The 16694-nt window shown below is 40.8% G+C and overlaps 1 protein-coding gene across 3 annotated transcripts in view; it reads right to left on the bottom strand.

The window, feature by feature from the left end:
- The window catches only part of LOC133645137 (major histocompatibility complex class I-related gene protein-like), a 200020-nt gene that overhangs the window by 57154 nt on the left and 126172 nt on the right, over positions 1-16694 (bottom strand). Inside the window, exon 1 of one of the 3 annotated variants that reach the window (XM_062039971.1) lies at positions 1-131. This exon is cut by the window's left edge and continues 4 nt beyond it. The exons of the other annotated variants lie outside the window; for them this stretch is intronic. Coding sequence (XP_061895955.1) covers positions 1-63 — 63 coding nt within the window. The 5' untranslated portion in view covers positions 64-131. Of the gene's footprint in view, positions 132-16694 lie in introns of those variants that run through there. 3 annotated transcript variants of the gene reach the window in all.

Here is a 16694-nt window from a genome sequence, read left to right on the forward strand (position 1 = left end):
CACATCTCCCAAGTTCCCACAACCTTGTGCCGGAGGAAAAATGTGTTCTGGAGAGTTTGGCATTTAACAAAAAAAACAAAAAAACAGGAGGCTGCAGGGTGTCCCACGGGATGACTTTTGTTCCAGAGGTTGGGCGGGGTGACTTATTCACGGAGATACTCCCGGATGAACGTACGTTCAGAAAATACTTTGCTGCTAATCCAGCGGACCAGCACAGCATCTTGCTGAAAAACAATAGAAACAGAATATATCTTTGGCAACAGAATTCTTCCTAACAAGGAAAATATCTCAAACCCAAAGAAATATATCATTTCTAGAGATGTCTCATGTACAATCAAATAAATCATTGAGATAAATAAACTATCCATTCATTCATTTGCTACACTGCCAAATCCTCATTAGGGTTAGCTGGAGCTCGTTAGACTGGTCGCCAGTCAATCACAGGGCACATATAGACAACAACCACTCACACTCAAATTCATACTTTTTGACAATTTAGAGCAGGGGTGTCAAACGTAAGGCCTGCTGGATTAGCCCCACAAACAGGCTTTATCCGGCCCGCGGGATGAGTTTGCTAAGTTGAAAAATGAGCCGAAATTTTTGAATGAAAAACACTGCTGTTCTAAATGTGTCCACTAGATGTCACAATAGCAATTCTTTGTATCTTTGTAGATGATGCTAGATATGTACAAAAAATAAATAAACATGATGTTAATTCACCAGTCGAGGAAAATGAGCAAAGTACATAAATAACATCCTGTAATTAGATTTTGATATTTTTTTATCTTGATAGATTGAAAATTAACACCAATGAGTGGACTGATGGACATTATTGCATAATTTATTTAGAAAGTATAAATAACGACAGATAAAGATAGAATACTATTAACCACAACATGTAAGTGTGAAAAAAACAACAACATTATGATTTGTACATTTTCAGAATGTGCTTGTTCTATTTTTAAACAAAGAAAACAATCTGAAGTTGTCTTTATTTTTAAGTTATCGTGCCGTGATTTTACCAGTCCGGCCCACTTGGGAGTAGATTTTTCTCCATGTGGCCCCCCATCTAAAATGAGTTTGACACCCCTGGTTTAGAGCAATTAACGTAACATAAATATTTTTGGAATGTGGGAGGAAGCCGGAGTACCCGAAGAACACACAACATCCCACAATCTGACCCGCGGGACGTCCACAGTTAAAAAGTTTTTAAACTGTCCCATCAAGCAAATTTTAGAACCCATTTACACTGCAGACCAAATCAGATTTTTTTCTCAAGTGACATAGATAAAAACATTTTTGCCAGTTTAACCACAGAACTTTCCTCCAGAAGGTCTTATCTTTGTCCATGGGATGTCAGATGAAACAACAATTGAGCTGTTTGGCCACAATACCCAGCAATATGTCTGGAGGAGAAAAGGTGAGATCTTTAATCCCAGGAACACCAAACCTACCGTCAAGCATGGTGGTGGTAGTAATATGCTCTGGGCCGGTTATGTTGCCAATGAAACCGGTGCTTTACAGAGAGTAAATGGGACAATAAAAAAGGAGGATTACCTCCAAATTCTTCAGGACAACCTCAAATCATCAGCCCGGAGTGTAGAGCATTCACATTTGAACCCACGTCTCTATTTAGCACACTGCCCATCAGTCGATTCTTCCCGTTCAGAGACGAACTTATCATCGAGGAAGGGGTCATCATGAAAGGTCACAAACTTGTCATCCCCAGTCACTACAGACAATTTACACAGACATTATGCACAGAGGACATCCAGGAGCAGAGTCCACTAAACGCAGAGCCCGAGATCTAGTGTTTTGGCCCGACATGAGCAGAGACATTGACAGAGCAGTACTCTTGTGCTCTGTTTGCAACAGCCAGAGGCACCATCAGCAGAAGGAACCACTGCAGCCACATCCAGTTCCTGACTTACCATGGTCTATAGTGGCAACCGACATCTTTGAATGGGATGGCAAGCATTTTCAGGTGCTCGTAGACTCATACTCTGGCTGGTATGAAATCAACCTTCTCAAGGACATCACATCAGCGACAGTCATCACAAAGCTGAAAAGACACTTCTCTGTACCTTCTCATTTCAGACAATGCCAGACATACGAGCCAGAAGTTCAGAGATTTTGCTGCACAGTGGGACTTCAATCACGTAACCAGCAGCCCTGAGTTCCCACAATGCAACGGTTTGGCTGAAAGGGCAGTGCAAAGTGCTAAGCAACTGATGGAGAAGTCAAAGAGGGACGGCACAGATGCGTTCCTCAACCTTTTGAACCTAAGGAATATCCCTCGTGACACACAGCTTGGCTCACCTGCACAAAGGCTAATGTCAAGGCAGACCCGCACTACCCTTCCCATTAGCAAACAGTTACTGCAGCCAGCCCCTCTCAACACCCAACTAGTCACAGCTCAGCTACAGAAGAAGAGGCTCGCCCAGAAGCTGAGCATTGACAAGACCAGCCGCCCTTTACGACCACTGCAGGAGGGCAAAGTCGTCAGGATGCAGAGTCCCCGGGGGTACGATCGCATGGGCACGGTGGGAAAGATCTGTGAAGAGCCACGGTCTTACATCATCCAGTCTGGAGGCAAGGACTTCAGGAGAAATCGCAGACACCTGTTGCCTGTTGCCGAGCGACCCCCAGATCAGCCTGACAGTGCCGACTTGCAGCCCTTCAATCCAGCTGTCTATGGAGCACCTCCTCTCTATGGTGAGGGACGAGGAGACTCTCTGGACATTGAAGACCCTCATGACATTGAACCTCCCCCAGTCCAGGTACATGTATCTCCACTGCCCACACACTCTGGTAAGAGTCCATACACAACACGCTTCGGTCGCACTGTCCGGCCGAACCCTAAATACCAGGACTGAGTATTGGATGAAAAAAATAAAATAAATAAAATAAAAATAAACCTTGTCAGAGAGTATTGTGAAAATTGTTGTTCGTAGGAAATGTTTTGTTCTTTGTGGTTTTGAGCTAAAGAAGGCGGATGTAGAGCATTCACGTAATGCTCTCTTAGTATATTGTACCTTGGCAGCCACCGTATTTGTTATTGTGTACTGCGCATGCGCAAGCCGGTTCTTTTCTATATATTATGCTGTGAGATCAACCAGCAGGACTGACAGCTGTACCAGCGAGTTGAGAATAAAAACCATCACTTTATAAAGTATTACCCTCCGTCTGGTCATTCAACACGGATGTTGGGTCTTGGGCGCAGTTGGGTGTTCCAACAGGACAATGACCCCAAACACACGTCAAAAGTGGTAAAGGAATGGCTAAATCAGGCTAGAATGAAGGTTTTAGAACGGCCTTCTCAAAGCCCTGACTTAAACGTGTGGACAATGCTGAAGAAACAAGTCCATGTCAGAAAACCAACAAATTTAGCTGAACTGCACCAATTTTGTCAAGAGGAGTGGTCAAAAATTCAACCAGAAGCTTGTGGATGGCTACCAAAAGTGCCTTATTGCAGTGAAACTTGCCAAGGGACATGTAAGCAAATATTAACATTGCTGTATGTATACTTTTGACCCAGCACATTTGCTCACATTTCCAGTAGACCCATAATATATTCATACAAGAACCAAACTTCATGAATGTTTTTTGTGACCAACAAGTATGTGCTCCAATCACTTTATCACAAAAAAATAAGAGTTGTAGAAATGATTGGAAACTCAAGACAGCCATGACATTATGTTCTTTACAAGTGTAGGTCATTTTTGAAACAAGTCCGTACACACAGCTAGCCTAAATAGCATGTTAGCATCGATCAGCTTGCAGTCATGGATTGACCAAATATGCCTGATAAGCAAGCAATCCAATCCAATCCAATCCACTTTATTTATATAGCACATTTACACAACAAGAACGTTTCCAAAGTGCTGCACAGCCATGTTAAAAACAATATTAAAAACAATATTAAAAACGATATTAAAAACAATATTATGCTACACCAATGACTGAATAAAAACAGAGACAATATAAAAAATAAATATGATTAAAAACGATTTTAAAGGGTAAAACCAATTAAAACAGTAAAATAGACATCACAATTTATAACCCTAACCCTAACCACACAGGACAACAGAGGACAGAAGACCACACAACTCACGTAGTGTTAAAAGCCAAAGAATAAAAGTGGGTCTTAAGACGAGACTTAAAACACTCCACTGTGGAAGCAGTTTGAACATGGAGGGGCAGAGTGTTCCAGAGTTTAGGGCCGACCACAGAGAAGGCCCTGTCTCCCCTGGTTTTAAGTCTCGTCCTGGGCACCACGAGCTGGAGCTGGCTCTCGGACCTCAGAGCGCGCGCAGGAGTGTAAATTTGGATGAGGTCCGAGATATACTGAGGTGCCAGTCCATGTAAAGCTTTAAAAACAAACAGCAAGGATTTAAAATCGATTCTAAAATGAACAGGGAGCCAGTGCAAACTCCGAAGAATTGGGGTTATATGCTGGCGTTTCCTGGCCCCTGTTAAAAGTCGTGCTGCCGCGTTCTGGACTAACTGCAACCGGGAGAGAGCTTTTTGGCTAATGCCAGCATAAAGTGCATTGCAGTAGTCCAGGCGACTTGAAATAAAAGCATGCACGACTTGTTCAAAAAGGTTAAAAGATAAAAATGGTTTTACCTTTGCTAAAAGACGAAGATGATAAAAACACGATTTCAAAACGCCATTGACTTGTTTGTCAAATTTAAAATCGCTGTCTATAGTGACGCCAAGGCTGGTGACTTTGGGACGCACATCATTTTGCAATGGTCCCAAGTCAGTGAGGGCCGGACCAAAAACTGAAATTTCTGTTTTTCCCTCATTCATTATTAAAAAATTCTGGGCTAACCAAGCCTTGACATCACATAGACAGTTGAGAAGGGGTGTCAGTGGCCTTTTGAAATTGGCATATACATTTGGCAGTCATCTGCATAAAAGTGATAAGACACTCCATGTTTCTTAAAAATCTCTCCAAGAGGGAGAATGTACAAGGAAAACAGGATGGGGCCTAGAATGGATCCCTGGGGGACACCACAGTAAAGCGGAGCAGAAGAAGAGGTGGCGTCCCCCAGCCTGACAGAGAAGGACCTCTCTGACAGGTAGGATCTGAACCACTCTAATGCAGTCCCCCTGACACCCACACAGTCTCTCAGGCGGTCTAAAAGAATTGTGTGGTCGACTGTATCAAAGGCAGCTGTAAGATCTAAAAGCACTAAAATGGCAGAGCTACCAGAATCAGACATTAAAAGCAAGTCATTAAAAACCTTTAAAAGTGCAGATTCAGTACTGTGCAAAGCCTTGTATCCAGACTGAAATGGATCTAAAGTGCTATTTTCATCTAAAAAAGGCTGCAGTTGCGCTAAAACACATTTCTCCAGAATTTTTGACACAAAAGGTAATTTGGAAATTGGCCGATAATTTGACAAACATGTCGGATCTAGACCTGTTTTTTTTAATCAAAGGCTCGACAACAGCTCTTTTACAAAAAGAGGGGACACAGCCAGAAATCAAGCTGCTGTTGATGATGTCCCTAACAGACAAGTCAATAGTGTCCCAGATTTCTTTAAAAAAGCGAGGGGGGACTGGGTCTGTGGGACAGGACGAGGGTTTCAGTCTGTGGGCTATTCCTGTAAGCTCAGGCATGGACACAGGCTCAAACTGACTAAACACAGCCGAGCACTGAGTGGCCACATTAAAACTCAATGGACAATGACCCCAAACACACGTCAAAAGTGGTAAAGGAATGGCTAAATCAGGCTAGAGTTTTAGAACGGCCTTCTCAAAGCCCTGACTTAAACGTGTGGACAATGCTGTCCATGTCGGAAAACCAACAAATTTAGCTGAACTGCACCAATTTTTTCAAGAAGAGTGGTCAAAAATTCAAGCAGAAGCTTGTGGATGGCTACCAAAAGTGCCTTATTGCAGTGAAACTTGCCAAGGGACATGTAAGCAAATATTAACATTGCTGTACGTATACTTTTGACACAGCACATTTGCTCACATTTTCAGTAGACCCATAATAAATTCATACAAGAAGAATGTCATTTTTGAAACGCGTCCGTACACACAGCTAGCCTAAATAGCATGTTAGCATCGATTAGCTTGCAGTCATGGATTGACCAAATATGCCTGATAAGCAAGCAAATCAATTAAATCAACAAAGCTCACCTTTGTGCATTCACGCACAGCATAAAACGTTTGGTGGACAAAATGAGACAAAAAAGGAAATTAGTAGGACAAAACAGTGCTCACCAAATACTCTCTCATACTCTTAATAATCAAATATAAACAATCAAATGCAGATACTTTTTCTTATGCCTTCTGATCTCTCTCTCTCTCTCTCTCTCTCTCTCTCTCTCTCTCTCTCTCTCTCTCTCTCTCTCTCTCTCTCTCTCTCTCTCTCTCTCTCTCTCTCTCTCTCTCTCTCTCTCTCTCTCTCTCTCTCCTCTCTCTCTCTCTCTCTCTCTCTCTCTCTCTCTCTCTCTCTCTCTCTCTCTCTCTCTCACTTGCTGTACATATCCTACCAAGTCAGACCTACTCTGTTCCAATATCCATTTCTCTGTTCTCAAATGTTGATGACTGATGATAACAACCAAACCTAACCCCCCCACAGAATGTAAATAATTAATTGTGATTATCTTGTGTGATGTCTGTATTATGATGATAGTATATATCTGATAGTATATATCTGTATCATGAATCAATTTAAGTGGACCCCGACTTAAACAATCAATCAATCAATGTTTATTTATATAGCCCTAAATCACAAGTGTCTCAAAGGGCTGTACAAGCCAACAAGTTGAAAAACTTATTCGGGTGTTACCATTTAGTGATCAATTGTACGGAATATGTACTTCACTGTGCAACCTACTAATAAAAGTCTCAATCAATCAATCAATCAGTGTATGTTTAATACAAACAGTGCGATTTCTAACAATTAAGAAGGTTTGTGTCATGTTTGTCCTCCGACAGAAACCATAGTAAAACAAAACGTATATATATTTTTTTCATCTTTTTCCATTTCCACACTTCTTTGAAAAAGCTCCACTAGGGCGTTGCTAAAGAGCCACGTGCGGCTCTTCAGCACATGGCGAGAAAGACCATCATAGACTTTTTCCAGCCTTGAATTATTGCAAAGAAACGTTACATTTCCAAGAATCTCACTATGGCTTTTTGATTGGAGCGGTGCACGAGGAACAAAGCTCTGCCGACGTAAAATGGGGGCAGACTTAATAATAGTAATAATAATAATGGATTCGATTTTATATTGCACTTTTCTATTATTAGATACTCAAAGCGCTCACAGAGAAGAGGGAAGCCATCATTCATTCACACTTATGGCTTTGACCTTCACTGGCACTTATTGCATTGAATCCTCTTAAGAAAATGAAAAAAAAACCAGATTGGTGGACTTTCATACATTTCATAAGTTGCATGTCTATTTCTTTGGGGTTAATTTATCTGCGGATGAACGAACTCAATTTTTTTTTTTTTTCCAGAAATGTAACCTTTTTTGTTTTAGGACGAAGGGGAGCGTGAGAGCCATGGATAAGAGGGCTTCTTTATCTGAAAGCTTTTCGGATACAAAACGAACGCAGTCCCCGGAAAGTATGACAAAACCCGCAGGTAACTTTTGATACAAATGATCAAAGATGAACAATGGATAAGAAATAAAACGTTTGAGTGAATGCAATTTGGAATTTATTAACTGGACGCTCCATTTCAACTAGGGTTGTACGGTATACTGGTATTAGTATAGTACCGCGATACTAATGAATCATATTCGGTACTATACCGCCTCTAAAAAGTACCAGTCAACCATCCTCCCACCCCCCGTCGTCGTCACGTCATTGCTGGTTTACGAGCAGAGGAGCATGTTCGGCAGCGCACAATCACAGAGTACTTACAAACAGACACAGTGTGTAGACAGAAAAGGGAGAATGGACGCATTTTGGCTTAAAATCTAACAATAAAGGTGAAGTTATAACACTGAAACGCCCTCAGGAAGAGGTGCTTTATGACATGGCTAGCTAGCTAGCCTTCGGCAGTGTTTTAGCTACTTCTAAATCACTAATCCTCGCCTCCATGGCGACAAGTAAAGTACGTTTCTTACAAGTATCATCCCTGCAGGACGAGGAATAGCTAAACATGCTTCACTACACACCGTAGCTCACCGATCTACACCTAACATCCACTGTAATGATACCAAGTACAGTAGCGTATCTAGTCGATACTACTATGATTACGTCAATATTTTATGGTACAGCGATACGAATGAATCATTCGGTACTATACCACCTCTAAAGACAACCACTGTAATGATACCAAGTACAGGAGCCTATCTAGTCGATTCGACTATGATTACGTCGATATTTTTTGGCATCACATCTTTCGTTTAAAAAAATGTATATTATGTTTATAAAGTCAGGAAATATGTCCCTGGACACATGAGGACTTTGAATATGACCAATGTATGATCCTGTAACTACTTGGTATCGGATTGATACCCAAATGTGTGGTATCATCCAAAACTAATGTAAAGTATCAAACAACAGAAGAATAAGTGATTATTATATTATAACAGAAGTGTAGATAGAACATGTTAAAAAGAGAAAGTAAGCAGATATTAACAGTAAATGAACAAGTAGATTAATAATTCATTTGCTGCCACTTGTCCTTCACAATGTTGACAAAATAATAGAAAGGAAAATGACAATATGTTACTGCATATGTCAGCAGACCAAATTAGGAGTCTTTGTTTGTTTACTTACTACTAAAAGACAAGTTGTCTTGCATGTTCACTATTTTATTTAAGGACAAACTTGCAATAATAAACATATGTTTAATGTACCCTAAGATTTTTTGTTCAAATAAAGCCAATAATGCAATTTTTTTGTGGTCCCCTTTGTTTAGAAAAGTACAGAAAAATACCGAAATAATTTTAGTACCGGTACCAAAATATTAGTATCGTCACAACACTAATTTCAACAAAATGATTTGCACTTTATGTGGTTCTTATTAATCATTAAAACGTTTAGTACAGGACTACAAGAAGCTGTTTGATTGGTCAGCATGAGAATAAACGCCCCCCCAATCGGATCATTAAGGCTTTATTCTAATCTGTTGCCGCTAACACACACTTTTTATGTTCTGTTAAGTGCCAATGAAAACAACAAACAAGGCAGTAATTAAACATGTGCTGTCCAGACAAGTGGCAATAACTTGAGGCAACGACTTCAACGTGCACACTGGAAAAAGGTCAACATCATCATTCTTTGCTCTCTCACCGGCCATTGTGTGCACTTCAATCCAGAACGAGTTGCAGGTATTAAGTGATGTTTCTTCACCACGAGCACCATATTACCACAACAATTGGATAATGGAAGAGTTATGCTTTTGTTTTGTTCGTTATTTGGACAGAGAAAAGGAGCAACCGGAGGACATACTGCACGCTGTATTGTGGAATCCCCGCCTATTTGTGGTACAGAATGCGCGACCTCGCATATTCCTTATGAAAACTACTTTTATTAGTCGGAAAAAACCCGCTATTTCGTGATTTTTCACATCTGAAAATACACGATGAATAAAGCATAACATGTCCAACATAATAAAACGGCGTATACACATACCATATTTTCAGGACTCCCAATGAATGGTCTGTTTTTGATATGTTTTCATATATAAGGCGCATCGGATTATAAGGCGCATTAAATAAGTCATATTATTATAATTTTTTTCTAAATTGAAAACACTTCCTAACATGTAATGGTGGTTCTTTGGTCAAAATGTTGCATAGATGATGTTTTACAGATCATCTTCAAGTCGCTTTCTGACAGTTGCTTCCGGATGCGCCGTTTTGTGGGCGGTCTTATTTACATGGCTCACCTTCGGCAGCGTCTTCTCCTTGTCATCTTTGTTGTAGCGGTGTAGCGTGCAAGGACGGGAGTGTAAGGAGTGTCAAAAGATGGCGCTAACTGTTTTCAATGACATTCAGACTTTACTTTAATCAATAACGAAGCAGCATTTCCTCATCCGGAAACAACAACAACAACCCCCATGAAAAACCGTCCGACTGGAACTCTCTAATAACTAAACTTCCTTGAGTGAATAATGTAAACTCACTACACCGGTATGTTTTAGCGCTTTCATGGCGAGTTTCCTGACAGATATAAGTAAGAACTTTACACTACTTTATATTAGAAATCGCAACAGCGGAGGATGAATGTCCCATAACAAGATAGAGAAAAAGAAAAAGCTTATAAACTACGGTGTCGGCACGGACTACAAAGGCGGAGTTGCGCAATTTTTCAAGATTTATGCAGATCCCAAATACAGATCAGCTGGTACCGGAAGGTAAGAAAAGTTGCTTTTGCATAATATTGTGAAACAGAACGCCAGATAATATGTCTTACCTTATACACACACCATAATAATACTCCTATGTTTAATGCGCCGACAATCCATCAAGCGGTGCGGCTTCATAGCTTACCAAAGTCGTACTAAAACATTTTGATAGATTTCTGAGCGCCGTGTGTAATGTTCTATATTTTCAATGGAACATATATAATGTTGGTGTTGTTTAATTAAATCATATTGCCATCATAGTGCAGTCTACACTTATCTCTTATGTTTGACTGCCATCTACTGGTCACACTTATCACTACACCATGTACCAACTAAAATTGCTTCAAGGTGGGTAAGCAAAACCGGAATTCATCCGTACTCTAGGCGCACCGGGTTATAAGGCGCACTGTCGAGTTTTTGGAGAGGTTATTAGGTGACCACTGATGAGGCGCTAGCTGTTCAAAGTCGGGGCCCGGGGAGGACCACCCATCCTGGACTCTCTATAAATAAACTTTGACTGATTGATTGATTGATTGATTTTAAGTGCGCCTTATAGTCTGGAAAATACGGTACATGTACCACATGGCGCAAGTGTAAGGCGGTGGGAGCCTGATTGGCTGCGGCAGTACTAGCGACCATTTTCAGAACAAGGAGGATGTCATGTCGAAGCAAACATTTCATTGTTTAAAAGAAATACATATAGTCAAATGTTACATAAGTGTTGCGTTCGAGGTCCCGGGAAACGGCTTGCGGGTAAGAGAAGTCTTTTCAACCCAAGGCAAGGCAAAATGACAAAAATTAAGACGCTAGAGCAGCGAAACAACCAAACTGTCGCCAAAGGGCAAACGACGTTTAAGTCTTTCGAAAACTCTTAAACAATGACACAATTAGGCCACTAATCATGAAAATGAAACCAGGTGTGGAAAAAAAATGCTCAATGCGCCTAGCAACAGGAAATGTAACTAAGGGTGGCTCAGGAGCACTGGCAACAATAAACATCAAAGCATGAATAGACATGATCAGTAGTGATGGATTATGGCAATTAGTAAGGTAAACATTGACTTGTCTGACATTTTTAAGTGACCTTTTAACTACTGAGGCATCACTGATGGTTCATACGCACTGATCAGACTTGTTGCTCATTAAGATTGTAACGAGTAATTCCCTTTCATAAAAATGTTGCTGTTAAATACTTAATGGTCCCCATTAATTGGCAATCAGAACAATTATTTTTGACCTTCTACTGTATTTGTATATGAAGTGCATGCAATAGCCTCCATGATATCGTGCTTTGCATGACTTTTGTCTGAAAGTCCAGCATTAAAACGTTTTCGCGTCTGACAAAACCGAAAACATAAACAAAGGAATGATCGCCCCCACTTCTCAGTATGGCAAGTCAGGGTACTACAAGAGGCACTTGAATATAGTGCCTACAGCTGTGTTTCTCGTTAAGAATACCAATAATAACAATGTTATATTTACATTAAAAAAAAAACCCAACCTTTAACGGCCTGTTGATGCTGGACATTCATGGTGCAGAAAGCAAACACTACCATATTTTCCAGACTATAAGGGTTGCATTATTTAAGCCGCACAATTTTAGAAGAAATCCATATGTTCACATGTATCAGCCGCACCAGACTGTAAGCTGCAGATACTGTATATACTGACGCAAAACAGTTTGTAAACATGTACCTTAATTGTTTCCAATTGGGGTCTGCAACACGGCAGTAAAACGGCTGATTAAACAAAACAGAAGTCATTGTCATCTTTGCCGAGGTCTGGAGGACAACACCAGATATGAAGTCGGAGTCCAGGAAGGAGAAGGCAGAGGAAGATTCCACGCCTGGAAGCAGACACCTCATTGCATATTCACACATTGTGATATACATTCTAAGAGCGTGTCCGGACAGCCCTGTGTAAGTCGCCGTGTTGAATGCTACTAGGGACAGATAGCGCTCAGACAAATTGTATTAAAATTGTATCCAATAGGGCAGGGGTCGGCAACCTTTACCACTCAAAGGGCCATTTTGACAAGTTTCACAAATTAAAGAAAACAATGGGAGCCACAAATCTCTTGAAAACTTAAAACGAAATAACACTGCATACAAAGCTTTTTTTGCTTTGTGCTATGTTTTAACCAGGGGTCTCAGACACACGCCCCGGCCCGCACCTTAATATAAAAATTTAATGATAGTGCGACCCGCGATTGCGCCTGATAGCGTCATACTTGCCAACCCTCTCAATTTATCCGGGAGATTCCCGAGTTCCAGGGCGTGATGGTACTGCCTTTAGCGCCCTCTACAGCCTGCTCCAACAGCGTACCTGCTCGGCCACATGTTGAATGCAGCTTCAGCATGCTCAGTGCACACGTAAGTGACAGCAAGGCATACTTGTTCAACAGACACACAGCTTACACTGACGGTGGTCGTTTATAACAACTTTAACAGTGTTACGTTATGCGCCACACTGTGAACCCACACCAAAAAAGAATGACAAACACATTTCTGGAGAAAATCCGCGCTGTAACACAACATAAACACAACAAAACAAACACCCAGAATCCCATGCAGCCCTAACTCTTCCGGTCTCAAGACTCTTCCCCCACCACCACCAAACCCCGCCCACCTCAACCGACGCACGGAGGGGGTTGGGGGGGGTGTTGATGTGTGGGGGGGTTTGGTGGTAGCGGGGGTGTATAATGTAGACTGGCTGCATGGGATTCTGGGTATTTGCTGTGTTGTGTTTTTGTTGTGTTACGGTGCGGAGGTTCTCCAGAAATGTGTTTGTCATTCTTTTTTGGTGTGGGTTCACAGTGTGGCGCATATTTGTAACGTAACAGTTTTAAAGTTGTTTTAAAGGGCCACCGTCAGTTTAAGCTGTGTGGCTGTTGACCAAGTATGCCTTGCTGTCTCCTATGTTAGCAAGCAGAAGCTGCATACAACATGTGGCTGGGCTGTCATGCGATTTGTGCAAGCTATAGAGGACAATTATTGCAGTACCGCTAAGGTACACTCTTAATTCAATTGTTAGGGTGAAAATCCCAGAATATTAACCCCGGGAGATCACTAGGAGAGGCACTGACGTCCGTAAAACTCCAGGGAAAACCGGGAGGGCAAGTATGCAGCTGAGCCGCATCAGAGTGGCCAAAGAGCCGCATGCATCTCCGGAGCCGCAGGTTGCCGACCCCTGCAATAGGGAATAAATATTTTGGATTTTAAGTTTATACATCGTGTCCTCTATAAGCATCTTTTGGCTCCAAATTAAACAAATACGTCGACACTGCGCTTTTTTAATTTCTTTTTTTAAATATTAAGCTCCCACTATCAACATAAACACCCCTTTTTTAGCAGATATCAATGTTGGAGTTTTTACCGGCTTTTCCGACTTTCCTCAGGCCTAATGGTTAAAATGGGCCCAAGGTCGGAGGTCACGGCTCCACGTTGCTTCGGCGTACACTTGACAGCCTGTAAATGTGTTTCCCTGTGGATGTCTCATGACAGGCAGGTCTTTTAAGCACAAAGTGTCCTCATCTCTGGGGAGGAGGCCCTCTTCCTCGGGACCGTATTGGTGGGGTTATCCGCCCCGGACCCGAATGGGGGCCCGCGCTCTTCCCGCCCATCACCCTCCCCGGCTTGCCTGCATGACTGAGCGCGAGCACAGAAAGTATTTTTGATAGCTGTCAGCTCTGCCTCGCTGGCGGGCTGTCATCAAAGATGAAGGGTCATTTTTCTCCATCTCACCATGACTCCTTTTAAGACGGCTCCCCTCCAAAATAAAAGGCGCAGGAATGCCAGCGACTCCCAATACATCACTTACTTCCCTGAGTGACAGCCCGTCCACGGTTTGCACCGTTGTTGTCTTTTTGCATGGGAGCCACCGTGACATGAAGTGAGAAAAGGGACTTTTCAGCCTGACCGTGTTTGAAAGTATTCTATGTGACGTTGCCTCGACTCCTACAGTGCTACGACACTTTGGCTTTGGTTCCGCTCCAGCTCCACTTGTCCAAAGATCAAGCTATCCTCCTAAAGACGTGGGAGGTTAGTCTCTTACATCAAAAACGCAGTGCGACAATTTTCAGAAGAAGGTTGATTTTCTGTCAGAGCAAAAAGCAAAGAGATTCAAAAGTGCAAAATAACTTGCACTCCTGTTTTAAGGATATGCTAATTGTGTGAATGCTCCAAGGCATTCACACATATGGTTTTATACACCAAAATTAATCTATTTATTATTCAACTTATTATTATTCTTCTCCAGATTTTGGCGCGCTCAACCTTCCACATTTTTCACCCGATTCAACCTGTTCCAACTCCAAACTGTTCAGCCTATTCGGAAATCGCCGGCTATCCCTTGACGAATTCCAAAAATTCCCTGATTTCCCAGAATTCTAAGTTTTCCGGGACATTTTTCCCATTAAAAAAGGATTGGCCGTTTTTCACACTTACAACCATTTCTACATTTTTACACCTATTCAAACCATTCCACCTTCAACACGTTCCACCATTCTGAGAATTCAAACTATTCTTTTTCCAAGTTAAAAAAAACATTCCAGGATTTTCCAGAATTCCTGGTTTTCCAAAGCCCTATTTCCACACTTTTTTCTGGCGACTACTCCTTCCACATTTTTCAACCCATTTCAAGCGTTTCACCGCCAAAACATTATTCTTAATCAGGACAAAAAACAAAATAGTTTTTTGAACTGGAAAAATTACTGTTTTTTCCGAAATTCCAGGAATTCCGTAATACCATTTCTCAATTCAACATGTTACTACTTCAACATTTCTCGACCGATTTGAAAAAATCCAACACCAACCATTTCAACTCATTCAGACCATTCAAGTTTTTTACCATTTTCAAAAAAAATTCCCGCTTTTCCCAAAATCCCCACATTTTTGGGAAATTCCCATTGAAATGAATTGAACATTCTTCAAAGTTCCACAACTCCCACATTTTTCATTTGATTGAAACTGTACCAACTTCAAAATGTTCAGCCTGTTCAAAATTGTGTGCTCTACTTCAACAATTCTAAAAAGGTTCCAGGATTTCCTATAATTTCTTTTTTAATTTTTTTTATTTCCCCATTAAAAATACATTGTCCATTTTTCAAACTTTCATAATTCCCAAATTTGTCAACATATTCAAACCATTCCACCAACACATTCCACTCATCCTGCACATTCAAACTAACACTTTTCCAAGTTCCAAACCAAATTCCAGTTTTCCTGCAAATTCAAACTCTTCAACATTCAAAGCATTCCAACATTCAAACTATTCTTACTACATTCTGTCAGCATTTCACTTCAACTTCAGCATTGGAACATTCACACGCAATTCTTCAATGCCTCACCTAGTTATTCTTCTTCTTCTCCAGATTTTGGCGCATTTTACCTACCACATTTTTCACCCGATTCAAACCGTTCCAACTTCAAACTGTTCAGTCTATTCGGGAATCACAGGCTTTCCCTTGGCACATTCCAAAAAATCCCAGAATTCCAGGTTTTCCAGGACATTCTTCCCATTCAAAATGAAATGGCCATTTTCAAAACTTTTACCATTTTAAAAATGTTCAACCTATTCAAACCATTCCACCTTCAACACATTCCACCATTCGGAGAATTCAAGCAAAAATGTTTCCAAGTTCAAAAAAATTCCAGATTTTCCAGAATTCCTGGCCCTACTCCACAGTTTTTTTTGGCGACTACTCCTTCCACATTTTTCAACGCTTTTCAACCATTCCACCATATACATATATACATATATATATATATATATATATATATATATATATATATATATATATACATACATACATACATATACATACATACATACACATACATATACACGTATATATATATATACATATACATTCACATATATATATATATATATATATATATATATATACACGTATATATATATATACATATACATTCACACATATATATATATATATATACACACACACACACACACACACACACACACACACACACACACACACACACACACACACACACACACACACACACACACACACACACACACACACACACACACACACACACACACACACACACACATATATATATATATATATAAATACAATTTGCTTTTCACTCTAAATTGTCTATGACTGGTCATCCTGTGGGGCAGACAGTCCGATGTTATCCAAATCACAACAGTGTCCACAGTTCTTCCAATATATTTGGGAGGGTTGTAATCTTTTTATGGCTGTAAAGTAGAGGAGCCACGGACATCAGCGTGGATCTACGGGAGCTTTATTTTTCAACTCACATCAATTCCGGCACTTCAACAATCGCTATTTCTTCGGAATCAAAATATATATTCATATATTACAT

This window comes from Entelurus aequoreus, linkage group LG28 (assembly GCF_033978785.1).
Source record: "Entelurus aequoreus isolate RoL-2023_Sb linkage group LG28, RoL_Eaeq_v1.1, whole genome shotgun sequence".
NCBI classification, from domain to species: domain Eukaryota; kingdom Metazoa; phylum Chordata; class Actinopteri; order Syngnathiformes; family Syngnathidae; genus Entelurus; species Entelurus aequoreus.